The sequence below is a fragment of the Haliotis rufescens genome, unplaced genomic scaffold (genome assembly GCF_023055435.1).
Source record: "Haliotis rufescens isolate VD_foot unplaced genomic scaffold, xgHalRufe1.0.p SCAF_8, whole genome shotgun sequence".
Classification (NCBI taxonomy): domain Eukaryota; kingdom Metazoa; phylum Mollusca; class Gastropoda; order Lepetellida; family Haliotidae; genus Haliotis; species Haliotis rufescens.
Genome location: NW_025964372.1, coordinates 21988598 through 22001088, shown reverse-complemented (window position 1 = coordinate 22001088; position 12491 = coordinate 21988598). Strand labels below are relative to the sequence as shown.

At 36.7% G+C, this 12491-nt stretch overlaps 1 protein-coding gene across 8 annotated transcripts in view; it reads left to right on the top strand.

Annotated features, from left to right (window-relative positions):
- The first annotated feature begins 296 nt into the window (after window positions 1–296).
- The window catches only part of LOC124142829 (flotillin-1-like), a 32517-nt gene continuing 20322 nt past the window's right edge, over window positions 297–12491 (top strand). For 2 of the 8 annotated variants that reach the window (XM_046511511.2, XM_046511514.2), the window contains exons 1-3: window positions 297–428; window positions 2524–2599; window positions 8173–8263. In XM_046511511.2, the coding sequence (XP_046367467.1) occupies window positions 383–428; window positions 2524–2599; window positions 8173–8263 (213 nt within the window). In that variant the 5' untranslated portion in view covers window positions 297–382. Of the gene's footprint in view, window positions 429–2523; window positions 2600–3604; window positions 3696–7417; window positions 7509–7565; window positions 7657–7716; window positions 7808–7929; window positions 7966–8172; window positions 8264–12491 lie in introns of those variants that run through there. The other 6 variants (XM_046511510.2, XM_046511518.2, XM_046511516.2 and 3 more) reach the window with 5 other exon arrangements.

Below are 12491 nucleotides of genomic sequence, written 5' to 3'. Positions count from 1 at the left end.
ACATATTGAAAGCATGTGGTCATGAATGAATCAAATAGATTCAGTGTCTATTATTCCTGAAAGGATAATTCACATTGACTAAAATCATGAATGCACTAAGAAATGCTATTTCTGCAAACATGTGATAAGTTTATTCTACCAACAATATATTTAAACCAATGACAAATCAATACATTTGATAATTTATTGCACTAAACGTATAAAAATGAGCATAATGCCCAAATGGACTAAGGGAGGTAACTGCGTAGCACAAAAATATGAGACTTTTAACCAATGATAATCGTCGTTGGCATTTTCTCCGTAAGAGTAGGACAAAAACAAGGGCAGCCATAACTTCCTATGCTCTGACAGGGACCTCCAATATTTTCGGTAAACCGCAAACATGGGCTTCGAAACATGTGGTCCAAACGAGGTGATGGTTGTGTCAGGTCAGTCTAATGTTTCATATTGTTTCACAGAAACTTTGCATGTTTTTTAAGACGTGGTTACCAAAACAAGCACCTGTGGTTTGCGCAATACCCGCCCGGATTTCGGCAAATACCATACTAAGAGTACGCTGAAGCATCGCTCATAAAATTATACGCGTTTGTTTACGTTAATGCTATCTTGACATCAATTCGGCGAACCTCCAGCCTAACTAAACCCCTCTAACATATCGCTAGTATGTGTCGTTTTTATACGAAATGTGTTCATGATCTATAGACTTTCAAGGAAACACCCCGAGATGGATCGTTGACATTCCTTTCGCATAGTTCAGAAATCCTCGTATTTCATACTAAACAGCTTGAACCGCAACAGGTCAAACGTAAACAAACAAAACATATAGGGCCTATATGTAACGTGCTGACCCATACATCGTATACATGCTTATGGTCATTCAGTATTTATGAATGTTTACAAATGCAACAGAAAGGTCATTTGTGCGTGGCACGGATCTGAAGGCTGTGCGATATTGCAACATATCTGTGTATTTAATTCCCCAATGAGCTGTTGCCTATTGCGAAAGACTCCAGTGCTATGCTTTCCAAGTATTCTAACTTGAATATTGTACTGCATATCATGCATATCGTCCATACTTTCATATATTTCTGCATTTTGTCTGATGAAAAATATTTATTTCTAATTCAGATTTTTCAGTTGATAATCAAAGGAAAGTAACTGTAGAAATGGTGCACTTGGGGTGGGTGTTGATTTGTTGGTGAACCAGGTTTTGAAATTCTTGTATTAGACTTAGAGTGTCAGTGCACAATTACAATTGTAATGGTGTGGCTAATATACAGACTGAAGGCACTTCTTAATCATTTTAAAGCAAAACACCTTATATTTTTTTTATTAATCCCAAATATATGAAATTTGGCACAACAGACACAAGTAAATTGAACTTCCACGAGGAAAATGATGACCATATGAACATGCTTTTTTTGCATAATATGATTCACAAATAAACCTGAATAATCCAAAATAATCCAAAATTGAAAAGGATACTATCAGTATTATCAATCGAGAGCAAACTTTCTAAAATGCTACTGCTTTTTGTAATTATTTTAGGTTATAGTGAATGACATACACCAAAGAGTTTTTCAAAAGTTGTTTACTTGTTTGCATACTTTTCAAAATGGCAAACAAAAGCATTTTTGTTCATGTTATTAGTGTCCTATGGCCATGATGGAAAAGATGATAATATTGTTGTTCTTTTCTGTAGTTTTTAAAATATATAATATTTTCAGATTTCATGACATGATACAGTTACTCAGTTAATTACTAAATTTCAATGTGCCTTGTTTTTGTAAAGCAGAGTTCATGATGCTACCAGATAGGGCTGGCTAGAAAGATTGATATTTGGAATTATCGCCGATGGGAAGAAATATAAACGACTATCAATATGAAAATTGTGTAATCAATGATATCTTACATAAACTAAATCTAAATTTACCGAAAAAGACTTGTTATTGTCAATCATGTCAACTGCCGAAGACTGAAAGCAACTGTTTTTGTTATATCTTAGATGTCCACATGTTCATGCATAAATGTGTCACCACTCAACATGTGATGTGAAATAACTGCTCAATATTTTGTTAAAAATTATTGATAGTTGTAAGTGGTGAGATATAATTCAACAAGTCTAAAAGTTTTCAAAAGAATTGACCATTCATTTAGTCTTGACATATTACCATGATCCTGGGTTCAAACCCTGTTTGCCATGATTATGATTCTAGGTTTGTCAGCACCATACCCATGCTCGTGGGTTTCACTAAAGTGATATACTTGAAATACTGTTCAAAGAAGTGTTAAACCCAACTCACTCTAAGTGCCAGAAACCTGTGATCATGATTGTTTCCAGGTTTTTCAGCACTGTATTAACAGTATTTAACCTGCAAACAACTATGGTTGAAGACCAACATCCTCCCACACCTCACATGCTGTGATATTACTGAAATATTGTTCCAGGTGGCATTAAACTTCAATCAATGCATGTACCAGCTCAATCATATGTTTGATACTGTTATTCCTGTCATCTTTCAGGATGCTGCCACTCTCGGTCAGTGTTTGTGCCTGGTGGTCGTGTGTTCGTCTGGCCTGGGATCCAGAGACTGCAGAGGTAGGTATTTCCATTTTACTTAGCATGTCCTGTTCATTTTCAAGTATGACTCAACGAGGATATATCGTATATGTCATGTATGTGTGAAGGGGAAGTGTTTCCTGAAAAAACATATATCTCACCCCAACTCCATTATTTACCTGACAGAGCTGCTTAATGGTTTGAGGGACTGTCTGAACTAAAAGGGTGTTAACCATGAATGTTTTCTTCATGGGAATGACAATACTGATCTGCCATCATGATCATACAATCAATAACGTCTGCTGTTGTACGACAGCCAGAGTACTATGCCTCCATCTCTTCTGTGCAGGTTCCTTGGCCTAATAAAGTCCAGTATCCTATGCTTATAAAAATTATGATGGTGTGGTTACAGTGTCCTCGTACCCCGAAGGCACTGATCAGCCAAACATATTTGGATATTTACGTTATGGCTGCAATATTGCTCACTACAGTGTAAAACACTGAGTGTGCTTTAAATGTATGATTCAGCTGTCCTTTATGTGATTAATGAAATTATTTTTATCATTATGATCATGTTATTTGTTGTTTGGACTGAAGTAGACATGTTAAAGAATTGTGCTATCTTTTGATGTCATATAGATGTGTATGATACTTAGTAGAAGAAACTGATTGTTTTTGTCACTACTCGAATCTAGTCCTTCAGATGATAATGTATTGGACATCTTGGAAAACCATTAACAGTTTTAACATTCTGCTATTCCTTTGGATACATTTATAACAAGTGTTCCAATGTCCAAGAGACATTGGGGTGTTTGGCTATGGTAGATTTGGTATGCGTATCTGAGCATCCCCATAGACTTGTAACATTAGTAATGTGAAAATGAAAAGGATTGAAGTCGATAAACCAAAATTAATTTTTTCGACTAGATACGACTAGTGCTGGTTTCTAATACCGATTCTCTTATGCATTCTTTAACACATTTTCTGAACCATGTTTTGTGCACATGTTAGTAATATTTTCACTTTCTCCCCTGTGTGACTCAGAATGAGTCTGAATACCCTGACTCTCACTATAGAGAGTCCACAGGTCTACACCAAGCATGGAGTCGCTATCTCAGTCACGGGGATAGCGCAAGTAAGTTGATGTCGCAGGCAACGTCGTCATCACTGTCTTGTACATCACAATTCAATCTTTTGTTTAACCAAATCCAGTTCCTAACCTTCAACTGACACACCTCACCATTTCACATAAACTAATCTTTTGATCAGAGTTTGAAACCCTAAAAGGTCCATCTCTTCATCTGCCGAGGGATAATCTTTGAAATTTAACCAGACAAAAATGGAAATAAAGTGCTATAAGCAACATGCAAAGCTAAAACATGTAGTTATTTGGGAATTCTTTGTGACACAGATTAGGGTTGTTGGTTGACTTTGACTTACAGTATTCATTGTACTGAAAATAACCATTAATTGATTTTTCTGTCATGTCTAGAATCACACGTTTTAACATTTGTCAATGACCACGAAACCTATCTTTGATATTTGTTCAGTATGTTTAGTTTTAGTAGATCTGATGTGTGTTGGTTGAAAGCAATGGGGTGAGCTTGACATTTTTAGTTAGCATGTTTTCACATACAACGCTTCATTATCCTGCTCCCTGAGGTTTTAGCATTGATTTATATGTGATGGGTGGTATTTGAAGATAATTTAGCATAAGGAGAAAAAGTGCAAGCTTTGCTTATGGAACACCAATGTCAAAGTGAATGAAATGTTACAAATATGTTGAAGATGTGATAGATATCTTTTACAGTTATTTTTTTGCCATCCATCTTTATTTTAACCGCGTTAAGCCCATTTCTGGTGTCCTCCACTTTTGCTAAATGTGGCGTAAAACAATACTCACTCATTCCATTTTAACCATATTAACAAGCAAATTATTAAAAAAATATTAAACATGATCATGTAGGTCAACAGTCAACACTTCTTGTATAAACAGTTTTGTCTCAATTTTCTTGAAGCAATTTCCAAAGTATTGCACAAGAATGAATTACGCAATCATTTTGTAGTATCCTGTTTGTTAAAACATGTCTCCACCCTCACATATGTCTATGCTTAAACATTGTAGATATAGCAAGGCAGGCTGCACCTGCTGAAACAGTGGCACTGTGGTGGATTAGTGTATGGCATGCTGCTCTATGGGTGTGTGGAGTAGTTTGATTGTAAGGTGTATGGTGATGCACTTTGATGAATGTGGCAATCACATGCATTGCATGATACCAGGAGTTTCATAACCAAAGCAGGAAAATATGACTTGTGACTTTAAATGGCTGAAGTTAATTGATATAAGTTTGCATGTACACGATATATGGTGTTAGAGAGTTTGTTTTGTTTGTTTCCTCGTGAATAATGATATTGGTGGTAACACCTGTGTAGATCAGAGCTCTTAGTAAGCTGCTTATTTGATTAAAATATGTGAAATATATCACCATAACCCAATTAATTTTGAGCTGCTTGCGTAGATATACACATGTGAAATTTAAACAAAATATAATTAAAACACTGTGTTATTACCCAATGTAGACATTTCAGCTTTCGTACCCGAATATCTGTACTCTTCTTTATGTATTGATTGAATGCAGGCATCACCTAAACATAAGCTCTACTGATGTGAATAATGCAGAAAAGTGCTACGTCTCGCTTATGGCAAGTGACTTATATCATGATGTATGACTCAGTGACTGTTGCGAGAACATGTGACATCGGACACATTTTGGGCCGACAACGAACAGAAGAATATAAGCAGTTACCCGAAACAGAATTTTCGGGAGAATTTTTTTTAAAACGTGTACTCATTGGTTTAAACTACCCTCTAGATTGGATCCAAGGGAGTAGAATATATTGAATACCCGAAGAAAATGATTAAAAATCCTATGTAAATGATAACAAGTGAGTAAATTCTTGTATGGCTCAAAGACTTGAGAAAATCTCAAACCCTGACAGATTCAGGTGGGGTGCAGCCCACTTTTAAAGAATGTAAAATATTTGTACACTAGTTTGGTTAGGTGACAGGGTATTTATGGTATGTTTTGTCTGAACACATTACATACAACAGAAGACCTAACTCATTAGGGGTTAGGGGGTCATGGGTGGTCCTGTTGTCTAAGGCATTGAAATTCGCTCTGCAGAGATGGGCATGCCAGAAATCTGTGATCACGGGTTCTAATCCCAGGGAGGTTATTGTACTGTGGAAAAGATATCATTGATTCTTTATTTCTGAATAGTACTAACTCAATAGATCTAAGACTGTCCCATCAGTTTTACTGGTACAGTACAGTATAGAAATTACTTTGATTACTTACTTTGAAGAAAATTGAGATGAGAAAACAGTTCTGTAATTAAGTTCTACTTAAGTACTTAAAATAGGGTAAGCAGAGTAAATAATAAGGCTCAGAATTATTAAAGGGATTCTAGAATCGTTGGTGGTGAGAATGAGCATGTTAAAGGCATTAACTGGTTACGGATGGTTTACACTTTAAACAATGCTGTTGGAGAACACTTTTTGCTGACAAGGCTCAAAACTTCTTGTGATTACATCCATAGCACAGACCAGTCTGAGATGATATTAGGTATACTTGGTTAGCTTATGACAAGTAGAATGTAGCGTATGCGACGTAATGAGCGCCCCACTCTAATAAGTGCTCATAGCGATATTTGCCCATATATTGACTTGTGAGCAATCCCAGTTAACACCCCTTCCGATTGATCAATGTACACAACACTTATTTTTTTGTGTCACACAGTTTACCATGAATGTAAAAATACATATAAGCATGTCTTCTTAAAAATGATAGTCACGATATGGCTGAAATATTGCCTATATAACTTAAAAATTTAACTCACTCACTCACTCTTAAAAATGAACTAAGGGCATAAGTGTGCAACAATCTCTGAAGCCTGAGTCTAGTAAAATTTGGTTCCATCTGGTAAACTCAGCTATTAAAAGTCTGTATCAAATAAATGAAGATTATGTAAGAGCCATGCCCAGACTAGTACAGTATGCATAGGGGTTCAGCAGACTTAAGCTACCGGCGAGCAGTGACAACTGTTTTAATTGGCTGATATATTTGCTGTGTTTTTCTACCTCGTGATTCCTAGCCGTTATACATATACTGTTTCTGCTATATCATGATCGTTGAAACTGCACATCGCATCAAACACAGGGAACCAGTTTTAACCCAATTAACTGATTAAGGTGAATCTTTACAAAAAAATTATTTTAGGGACTGATTTCACTTGTCGTTTTGTATTGTCTGTTGACACTATTTCTGTTTTTCAAAGTTAATTTTGGTCAAGCATTTGTGATTAGGTATGCCCTAAAGTATTAAGATCTGCCAAGTTGCTATGTTAGCTTTACTTGCCCTTTAATGGGTCAGAGACGCTGTAAGGTTTACAGGCACATAAGCATGATTACCTCTCATCTGTTTGTATCCAATCCTTGCTGAGTTCACAGAACCATATTTCAAACAAAATCTCCTTGTCTAAAGAGACACCACATGTGTTTTTTAAGTGATAATGTAAATAAAACCTGACAGACTAAAATAACAACCTGCATTCAGCTGTCCAGTCAATTATTCCCAGGGGCAGAATAATCCTGAGGAAGCAGGCAAGATGAGCTCATTATGATGACTGTGCATGCTGCGTGTCAGTTAATATGTTAACTTACCAGCATGCACTTGGCCATCGTTCTCTTATAGCCTGTGTGTGAGACTCCTGGTATTGTTGTCAAGCATCTGACTTCCATGTTCCATCGTTTCTTGTTGTTAGTGTACTTTTTGTGACAGTTGTTGACTGTTACAGATTATCCCTCAATACAATCACTCTGATTATTGAGAGCGCCAGTGTTTACACTCAACTGGGAGTGGCGGTTTCGGTCACAGGTATAGCACAGGTGAGGATAAGCGAGTAGTGAAATTAGCTTACAGTCAGGTCATCATGTTTTTTTCAGATTATCTCTCAATACAATCACTCTGGTTATTGAGAGCCCCAATGTTTACACTCAACTGGGAGTGGCGGTTTCGGTCACAGGTATAGCACAGGTGAGGCTAAGCGAGGAGTGTAATTAGCTAACAGTCAGGTCATCATGTTGACTGTTTCAGATTATCCCTCAATACAATCACTCTGGTTATTGAGAGTGAAAGTGTTTACACTCAACTGGGAGTGGCAGTTTCAGTCACAGGTATAGCACAGGTGAGGCTAAGAGAGTAGTGTAATTAGCTAACACTAACAGTTAGGTGATCAGGTTTTTTAAAGATTATCCCTCAATACAATCACTCTGGTTATTGAGAGTGAAAGTGTTTGCACTCAACTGGGAGTGGCAGGTCACCATGGTCACAGGTATAGCACAGGTGAGGCTAAGCGAGCAGTGTAATTAGCTCACACTCGGGTGATCATAATTTTTCAGATTATCTCTCAATACAATCACTCTGGTTATTGAGAGTCCCACTGTTTACACTCAACTGGGAGTTGGGGTTTCAGTCACAGGTATAGCACAGGTTAGGCTAAGCAAGGAGTGTGATTAGCATACACTCAGGAGATCATGTTGACTGTTTCAGATTGTCCTTCAATACCATGACTTTGACTATTGAGAGTCCAAACGTTTACACACAGCTTGGTGTTGCTATATCTGTGACGGGTATAGCACAGGTAACATCTCCCCACCTTAGGGATCTCACAGTGCTGGTCGAAATCATCTCTTACTTATATCTGTCCTGGTCCATTGGCTCGAACTCAAGTTAGCTCTCGTAATCCACTTTAGCATCTGTGGTATAAATTGGTTTCACTCACATGAATCACTATATCTTACCAGGGATTTATCCAGGATTCTAATCTAAGTGCTCATGGCAGGCAAATTAGGAAAAAAAGTTATTTTGTTAAAAATTAGGATTTTTTAAGTGTTATCTTCTTTAATTCAGAGGTATTTTGACATTGAGATTCGAGAGACTATTTCCATGCAGTATTTATTTAAATAAGCATTAAAACCTTTTCCTATATATTGGTCCTGTTTTCAGTGATATACATGTTATTCCTCCAAAGACATTAAATTAGGTATTAGTTATAGATAATATTTCATGAATTGGGAAATTTGAAAGTCCAATTTGGGAATTTTTATTGACATTTTGATGTGGACTTGTGGCCGAGTGCAAGCCTCTGAACAGGTCTATAAGCATGATAAGTCCCTGCTTATGATAATAATTTGTAAAATAGATCTGCCTGATGATAGTTAATAGTCATCAGGTCTCGTTACTCATTCTAAAAATGAACAATTTTACATCAGTAATCATGGTAATATGAAACATTAAATGAAGACTTGCTGCACCTTTCACACAATGGAGTATGACCAATAAGGAAGAAAAACTTCCTGAAAATAGGGAATTATTTTTTTGTGATTATAAGGTGCAACTTATCATGGTCATTTGCTTAGTTGATCATGACAATTTTTTAAGAATTGTGAAAAATTCAGGTGTTTTGTTTATAGTTTATTCCTTATTACCAAAATATTAGTAATAAGTTGGAATGGATAAATGTTTGGTTTGTGGTCATGGTACTGAATAGATGACATAATTTGGGACAGTTCTTGTTTTACTATTGCTCCATGGACATAAAACAAGACAATTTTTACACTGACTTGTCTGGAAGGATTAAATATCTGATTACGTCATGTTTTTAGACCCTCACCCAGTTCATATGAACTCATGATAGTCTAGATGTTTGAAGTCTAGCTGTGAGATCCTTGGAATTTGAACAGATGTGATGTCATTAATGGTGTATGTTAAATGCAGAGTTTGAAATCGGTTTAAAAACGTCAATGGCAGAGCTGGTGATTGATTTGTATTGTTACATTAATTGTGTGTAACATTCTGTATATCATGGTATATCTTATAGTCTTCAAGTGGTATTGATTGACAAGCTAGCTTAATCAACTGCCCTGTGAAGATATGGGTTAGAATTGATCTTCGGAAACCCATGATTGTCATAAGAGGCGACTAAAAGGGTCGGTTGGTCAGGCACACTGACATGGTTGATGCATATCATCGTATCCCAATTGTGTCGGTTGATGCTCATATTGTCAATCACTGGATTGTCTGGTCCAGACTCGATTATTTAGACCGCCATCATATAGCTGGAATATTGCTGAGAGCAGTGTTAAACAACAAACAGTCTTTTCATGTTGTATTAAAATATCATGAACGTGTGACATCAAAATATTGTTTTGGAAAATAAGCCTAATTCTTTCAAGAGATCACCTTGATCACAGACATATGTCATCCTTTGTCAAAATATGAATATCTTCACAAATGTTTAGCTTTACTCAACAACAGTGCATTGTACTGTACATGTCCGTATCAATATCAAGAGTTCTTAATAGTGATCTAGTTTAACCAAAGTGGCCTCAGATTCCACAATTCTAACAGATAGGCTAACATTTGTGACAGACTGAGATTTAATGCTCTTGTAGGGCTTGTAAGACCATTGCGTTTAGAATTGAAGAAAAACTAGTGTTAACACAAGACACCATTGATGCCATCACGTCTGTTTGCCCTAACCTGATTCCTGAGACAGCCTGGAATATTATCCATATGATATGATTCATCATATCTTCCAAGCTCCCAACACACATGCTAGATTCACTCATTTCTTCTCAGACTTTCACAACACTGCTTAATGTGTGGCAGGTTCAAGATAGGAATTCACGTATGTGTCAATGTTGTTTAAGGTACCATGCTGCTGAACCTTTTCTTGAAAATATTTTACCGATAAAATGCCTGCCTGCGCAAAATACTTAGTAGAATGTAGAATACAAACAAAAAATGAAAATGGAGGCTTTGCAAATAGAACAGTTGGTAACTATATGTATACTTGAAAGAATCAGTAAAAGAAACAAGAAAATAGTCATGTCCCTTCCAAACACTTGTCACATTTCCATTATAAATTGATGGGTATTGATAGAGGCACTGTATTGCAATAAAGCAAAATAATGTTATCAAGCAATCTTTAAAACAAAAATTAGTGGTTAAAAGTGGAGGTTCTTGGACATCTGAGCGTCCTTGACATGTTGCAACGTGAAAGGGAATCACCACTTCATCATGTGCATGTAATTGTGTCTATTTGCTGAATAGTCATCAGATGGTAATAGTGAATTCACAAAGAAAAGATTAGTCTGCAATAATTATGCACACACTGCTTTTACATGTGTGAAGAGAAAATTGCACAGGTGTTAAGCTGCTTTTTTTGTGCATTGCCTCACGTTTTGCTTCACATCATTGCATCACCTCTTGGCTTTCATAGAGTCCATCTTACACTGCAAATCTATATCTGAGACTGTTACACTTCTCATTGCCTCACATCTTTGCTCACATCATTGCATCACATCTCAGCTTTCATAGAGTCCACCTTACACTGCAAATCTGTATCTGAGACTGTTGCATTCTGCATACTATATTAAGACCAGGGCGATTTTATTTCTTGTTGTACCATGTCTACTGACATTTTCAAACAATGTTAAACATGCTGCAGTTTTCAAAAGGAATTTTTAAGTTAAAAAAGACACACATCCTTTATTTGAATGCAAATCTCTCTCTCTCTCTCTCTCTCTGGTGTCCCCCGCCGTGATATTGCTGTAATATTGCTAAAAGCGGTGTAAAACCATACTCACTCACTCACTCTCTCTGTGCTTTGGATTTTCATGATTTAATTCTACATCTGTATGTATTTTTTAAAAGTTATCAGGGGTTAAAAAGATTGCAATATTGAAGATGTTAACAGTTAAGGAAGAAAAATTTATGGATGTCAACTTCTTTATTATGATGATATTGCTTATCATTTTCAATGGCAATCTGTGAAAATTTATATCATGTATATTGTCATGTCAAATTAGGGTTCATCTTCAATTTCAACCCTATATGTACATGGCTTACTCAGAAGAAAATGAATCATGATTTCTGAGTTTGTGACTAGTTTTCTTAATGATGAACATGTTCAAGCATGTTTATTTGCAACCCAAATAGGTTTGTTATCCTTTCGACTAGACAACACAAGGGTTTACGCGAAGAATTTCTGTTGAACTTGATCTAACCAACAGCAGAATCAGAAAAATGCTCATGTGAATTATTCAGGGGCTGAAGTGCCGCTTATGCTGTGAACAGACTGATGTGGTAAAAGCACAACATGTTACATTGATTCTACAGCAATAGGAAGCCATGCCTAGGCAGAGCTGGAATTGGTTGTAGAAAATGATTGGGGCCACTGTATGGAATATGAATTAGCCTGACTGCCTCTTACCCAGGGGATGGTGACATAGCATCATGTTGCAGAGCCTGAAGGGTTGCACTTTCTCATGTAGATTCCTCTTGCAGGGTTAGAAACTAACAGTTTTCGTCCACTAGTCCTTATAATGATAACATAAAAGGTAAAGAAAAACCCTTAAAAAGGGCAAATTTCTACTAGTCCTTATGATACCTTTACCATTGGGCAGTTTGGCAAGGACTATAGGACTAGTGCCAATTTCTAACGCTGTCTTGTGATATATTTAAGTATTGACTCAGTGTGCAGCATGCCCAATGTACACAAATTTCACTGCAGGTTGCTGTGAGAATTGTGTTTCACACTGACACTGAAAAATGAAAGTACATTAGTTCCTTTCAAACCTCGGGGCGGTGGGATAGCCAAGTGATAAAAGCATTTGCTTGTCACGCCAAAGCGCCGGGTTCAATTCCCCACATGGGCACAATGTGTGAAGCCCATTTCTGGAATGGGATTTTGCTGGAATATTGCTAAAGGCAGCGTAAAATCCTACTCACTCACTCACTTGCCATGATTCATACTTGATAAGTGGCTGCATTTTAATTTTGTGGTTGAATAAATGCTCGTATCT